Source organism: Phalaenopsis equestris, unplaced genomic scaffold, assembly GCF_001263595.1.
Source record: "Phalaenopsis equestris unplaced genomic scaffold, ASM126359v1 Scaffold000606, whole genome shotgun sequence".
NCBI classification, from domain to species: Eukaryota; Viridiplantae; Streptophyta; class Magnoliopsida; order Asparagales; family Orchidaceae; genus Phalaenopsis; species Phalaenopsis equestris.
The window spans coordinates 486,387-492,165 of record NW_018165046.1 but is presented as its reverse complement, the minus strand read 5'-3'; the positions used below and the strand labels follow the sequence as shown (position 1 = coordinate 492,165).

At 37.8% G+C, this 5,779-nt stretch overlaps 1 protein-coding gene across 1 annotated transcript in view; it reads left to right on the top strand.

Annotated features, from left to right (window-relative positions):
- Positions 1 to 5,779, top strand: part of LOC110029810 (kinesin-like protein KIN-7I) — a 44,940-nt gene that overhangs the window by 17,913 nt on the left and 21,248 nt on the right. The window contains exons 4-9 of the mRNA XM_020732269.1: positions 3,563 to 3,676; positions 3,767 to 3,848; positions 3,939 to 4,006; positions 4,084 to 4,158; positions 4,292 to 4,437; positions 4,514 to 4,616. Of these exons, the coding sequence (XP_020587928.1) occupies positions 3,563 to 3,676; positions 3,767 to 3,848; positions 3,939 to 4,006; positions 4,084 to 4,158; positions 4,292 to 4,437; positions 4,514 to 4,616 (588 nt within the window). The remainder of the gene's footprint in view (positions 1 to 3,562; positions 3,677 to 3,766; positions 3,849 to 3,938; positions 4,007 to 4,083; positions 4,159 to 4,291; positions 4,438 to 4,513; positions 4,617 to 5,779) is intronic.

The window sequence follows — 5,779 nt, the reverse complement described above, 5'->3', positions numbered from 1 at the left end:
TTCCTCATGTTGGTTTCATCCTTCTAAGTGCTAGAAGTTGATACCACACACGCGAAACCACGAAAGAGTACAGAAGTGGGTTGAATTTCTAAAACGCGGCGGGTCCCATTTCTAAGGTTCTAAGATAGTCGAAGGGAGATTCCTAAGGCTAGATCCTAAACCTTAAGCGGAAGACTAGACCTCACGAAAATTGAGGTCAACAACGCCGTCTTCAGTGAAGGTTGTGGGATAGTTGGCGACGATGCGACCCTAACCGTGACACCTTAAACATTTTCGTGCGGGAACAATCTCGCCTGAACTACCCTTTTCTAGGTTCGTGTCATTTGGAGTGGTTTTTCTCGTTTCCCGGTGTTATTTTGCTAGCTCCAGAAGTGGTCCCGTTGGTAGGCTTTGCTATGGGGGATTGCTTGAATGTCGGTTATTATCGAAAGGATGACTGGGACCTAGCCTGCCTTTGGTGTCGTTCTACCTTTAATGCTAGGGTCTGGATATCACTCAGCGGCTAGTAGGACTGTAGTTCAACGACGTTGCTAATGGCAGGTTTTAAGCCTCTAAAATAGTGGGCAATCGTGTGCTCCTCTTACTCGACAAACTAACACTTCATTTGTAATTGGTTGAACTTTGCTGTGAATTTCTCGACCTAAAGTTATCGTTATTATAGGTTGTGAAGTTGGTGAACATATCCTGACAATAGTGGGGTGACAGGTACTTCTTCTACATTGTTTTCTTCATTTTTGCCCACTGGGTAATTTTGTCTCTTCCGATTGTGTTGTCGCTACAAATTTCCCCACCATAGTGAGGACTTTTTCTTCAGTTTAATAGTTGCGAGTTTAACTCGTTTTTCCTCGGGGACTTCCTTGTTTTTGAAGATGCGTTCAACCGCTTGCAACCTGTTGATGAAGTTGCCGGGATTTATGTTTCCTTCAAACTCTGGTATGTAAATGTAAATAATAAAAAAAAAGTAAGGTAACAACACATAAACAATGAATAAAATAGCGATTGCAGAAAATAGACTAAGCCGAATCACAAAACAACCCTGGAAGGTGCCGAGAGGTGGCTGATGGTCCTCCGGAAGGGCCTTCAAAGTGGTCGGCGATGACTACACTGACGCCAGATGAATCTTTGGCACCCGGGTGTGACAGAGAGCAGGTTATGGATGGTCATCGGAGGTAGGGGGTGTTGGAGGGTCTTATAGGTTGGGCAGCCTGCTGGAGAAAACTGGAAGGCGTGGCAGCTTGCTGGGTAAAGGTTGGCGGGAGCGGTAGCTTGCTGGGGGAAGGCTGGGAGGCGAGGGAGGATGGGAAGCTTGACAGAGGAAGGAAGTGGCGTAGAGGGTGGTGCAACAGCTTGGGAGGGAGGTGTGACTCGTTGGTATTGCTGGAGGAAGTTTGACGGGAGGTCGGACAGTCTGTTGGAGTTGCTGGGAGGGCGTCAATGACGAAGGGAGATGCTGAGTGGATTGAACGGAGTGGGGATATAAACCAACTTGGTGAGATACAATCAAAGCACCAATTTGCTGAAGGATACAACCAATTCGCTGAAGGACACGCTAGGAAGATCACCTGGATTAGAAAAATTAACAACAAAGATAAATCCTTAGACTTAAGAAAAGAAGATGCTTTAATAAACAAGAAGGTAGACAACCAAGATAAGATCGTATGAAGGAAGGAGGGGAAGAAAGGAAGGGATTGAAGATATGATTGCAACGAGTAGGAGAGACGCGGAAGAATAGGACATGGGGGGAAGCGAAGCGAATCAAACACGGAAAGAGGAGGGTGAGCGTGATAAAGGAATGGACCAGTCCTGTCCAACATCTAAGCTGGACCGACTTCTTGTTGCGCCCGGCTTGACGGGCTGAAGCAGCCCAGCATCATTTGCTATCATGCCACATTGCATTAAAAAGGTGTATGATGCACCCTTCATTTCCACACATGCTCATATATATTTTTTGATGCGATGAGGAAACTTTAATATTGAATTTTGTAATTTCTTTGTTCGTTGAATTGGCTCAGTGTCCATACATCCCTTTTGCCATGTTGAATGTAAATGATCTCCATCCATTTACTTCATGCTTTGCCCCGTGCTCTTTTACATATTGGTTGATGTATGTGATCCCTATTGTTATACATCTAAATGTTTACATACGTGCATTTCTTTAGAATGTAGTAATTGTAAGAGGTAGATCGGTGCTTTGCATGATGTCTTTGAGGGTTACATATTTTAATAATTTATTTTCTTGATTTGCATGCAATCTGATGTGTTTTAAATTTGTGAAATGTCATTGCATGATCATTTTGTCTTTAAAATTATAAAATTTTGTAACGATAGATTAGGCATGCCGGGGCAGTTCTATCACTTCCATCAATGCCATTTATTCTTAACTGTTTGTGCCTAACCCTGAACTGGCTCAAAAATGTCTTGTTTTAAGCGGGATCTCTGGGTAGGTTTTTATGTTAGATTCAACCCGTCTATTGAAAAGTTATTATGGAATCACTTGGATTTATGTAGTTTGGCGCGAGTTTTCAGAGTACACGCTAGCATTAACTAGTTGTAGTTTGCATGAGAAATTGGTAATATTTGGGCTAAATTTTCAATTTGTTCTTCCAATTGTTATTTTATAGTGTCAATTTACTTGATCTTCAAAGAATTGCTCTTTAGATGAGTCAAGATTATTTGGCTTTTTTATGTATATTTCTTAAATTTTCTTTGTTTTTGTTTTGTCCCTTCAAATTATTTTCGAATTTTTCTTTTTGATGAAATAGGGTATTATAATTGGTGAAATTTAAGATCGCTAATTTTAACTAACACAATGATTTAGCATATGTATTTGTTGTGAAGTTCAAAGAAAGATATGAAGAATTTTGAACTTCCAATGTTGATTGATGAGTGATGATGATGATGAATGAATGAATGAAGTTCTAATACCATCTGAGGAAGGAATGAGACAACACAAAGGTTTATGAAAGCTTTGAGAGGAAGACGTGAAAGTGATGTTGAAGGAAAATTGCTCTGATATACAGCTTGGAATGATCCTTATATGTAACTTCGGTCAAAGGGTGGACACTAATAATTGTTCTCTTCATTAATCTATTCTTCAATTATAGTCTTAAAATTCACAGAAATTGCCCTATTTGTAAAAAAAAGATAATAACGAGATTCTTCTCCTTATTACATTAAATAAGGATAGTATCATTATTATTCTTATTACAGTCGATCTAAATGGAAAAATTAGATCAAGTATATGAAATTTGGCCTGATTTGGCTTTTGATTGGCTTATGAGTGGTGGTCTTGCCTTGAATAAATGTTCTTATTGTTTAAGAAATCTTTTTTTACTATGCAGTAATGAAATTCTTTTTATAGTAATATAATTATTGAACATTATCTTTGGAAAAAGATTTTGAATAATTGCAATAGCTCATCAGGAATATTAAAACTGAATGAAAAAAAAGGAGGATTTATGCATCCAAATTCTAACTTTTGGAAAAGGCTAATGATGATTTTGATACGATTAATTGAATTGAAATTTATGATATGATCTTTAGTACTTTTTTTTGTCACTAGGAAATGGATAGAGAATTTCTTGTTAGAATGTCTTACATGGAGATATATAATGAGGAGATCAATGATTTGTTGGCCCCTGAACATCGGAAGCTGCAAATTCATGAATCGCTTGAGGTATATTTTGAGCTTTTGTTATGATTTGTTACAACTCGAAATTATGTTTTTTTTTCTCATGTACTAATTCTACATTAATCATCAATAAAGAGAGGCATATATGTTGCTGGTTTGAAAGAGGAGATCGTTACCTCACCTGAACAAGTCCTTGAACTGGTGGAATTTGGTGAATGTATATGGCTTGAAACTCCCATTTGCCCTTTTATTCATTATAGACACATTGAAACTTTATGGCTTGAAAACTCTTAGTTAAATCATGCAGCTCATCGCCACATTGGGGAGACAAATATGAACCTTTATAGCAGCAGGTCTCATACAATTTTTCGCATGGTGTGTAATTCATGGGGTCTTCTGGCTTATTTTGGTTATTTTGGTTATTCTATCTCTCTGAATTTATATAATTACAGATTGTTGAAAGCAGGGAGAGAAGCAAGGAGGATGATTCAGCTAATTTTTATGATGCTGTGCGTGTATCTGCTCTGGTATTTGATTACAGAGTTGGTGGTGTTTGTATCATACTTCTTCATGTTTTCCTGGAATTATATGATCTTTTCTTCTTAATTATTTTATTAATTTATTTATTTTTTGTTGTTATTGTTAATGTTCCTTGGCTAGAACTTGGTGGATTTGGCTGGATCTGAACGTGCTGTTAAGACAGGTGCAGAAGGAATGCGGCTGAAAGAGGGCTCCCATATTAATAAAAGCTTATTAACCCTTGGCACTGTCATAAAAAAATTAAGTGATGGCGTTGAAAGCCAAGGGTGAGTTAGAGTATTAAGTTTTTTTATCGCTGAAAATAACTTTGTAAATTTTTTCTTATGGAAGATTCTGATGCAGCGGCCATGTACCTTACCGTGACAGCAAGCTTACTCGCATTTTGCAACCTGCTCTTGGTGGGAATGCAAATACTGCTATTATATGCAATATTACTCTTTCACAGGTTTCGGTTTTAACTTGATTTAATTTTTTAGAAGATTGGATGTATGCATTTTATTTAATCAACTGGTAGGGATGTCCTAATCATATTTCTATACCGCGGAACAAAATTTTACCTGCATCTACATTTTGTTTTTGATTTGAATTTTTCTTTATTGGGATAGTTATAGTGCTACTAGCATCATCTTGTCTGCAGTGCATGATTGCAAAATCACTTGAAAAAATCATGTTAATATGTTTGGTTTTGGAAAGTTTTTTCTGTTTTTGTACAGTATTTTTTAATATGAACAATTCACCTCTATGAATGGTTGTGATGCTCAATTATATCTGGCTGAAGGAAAAAAAAAATTAATATGTTTGGTTTTGGAAAGTTTTTTCTGTTTTTGTACAGTATTTTTTAATATGAACAATTCACCTCTATGAATGGTTGTGATGCTCAATTATATCTTGCTGAAGGAAAAAAAAAATATACTTAGATACATATTTTGATGCAATAAGGGCATACCAGGGATATCAACATTGAGCTCTAGAGCTTGAGGCTTCATTTATGAACGTGGTAAAGTTTTGTTATGTAAAGTTTCGCGCGAAACTGATTCATTCTGATCTGGTGGCCCCCTGACTTAAGATCAATTTTCAAGAAAAAATATCTGTCTCATAAAGCTTATCTTGTTCAAAGCCAGTAGTCCACATAGAAACCCCAACTACCATTTTTTTCTTCATCAACGAGAATGGATTGGAGGAGTTCACACTGAGTCCGATAATTCCAGCATCGAGCATCTCTCAGATCAAATTCTCTATTTCTTCCTTCTGAATCTGAGGATATTAGTATGGTTTGACACCATTAGGGTGCACTTTTCTTTAATATAATGACATGCTCGTGCTCCCTTAGGGGTGGTAACTCACTGAGCTGCTGAAAGATATCTGTAAATTATTGTAAGAGCTGTTGGACACCTTTAGGGGACTTTGCGAACTCAGGATCTCAGACCCACTGAATGCTCTGCAAATTCACTAAGTAGCCCTTCTCCCTGTTTTGACTTGACCATGGTTTTGAGCAAGACCATGGTTTTACATAGGAGTGTAGATGAGTCAAATACGAGCGAGCCCAGACTCAGCTCGTGTTCGGTTCGTTTATATTTCGAGCTCAAAAAGTGTGTTCGTGTTCGACTC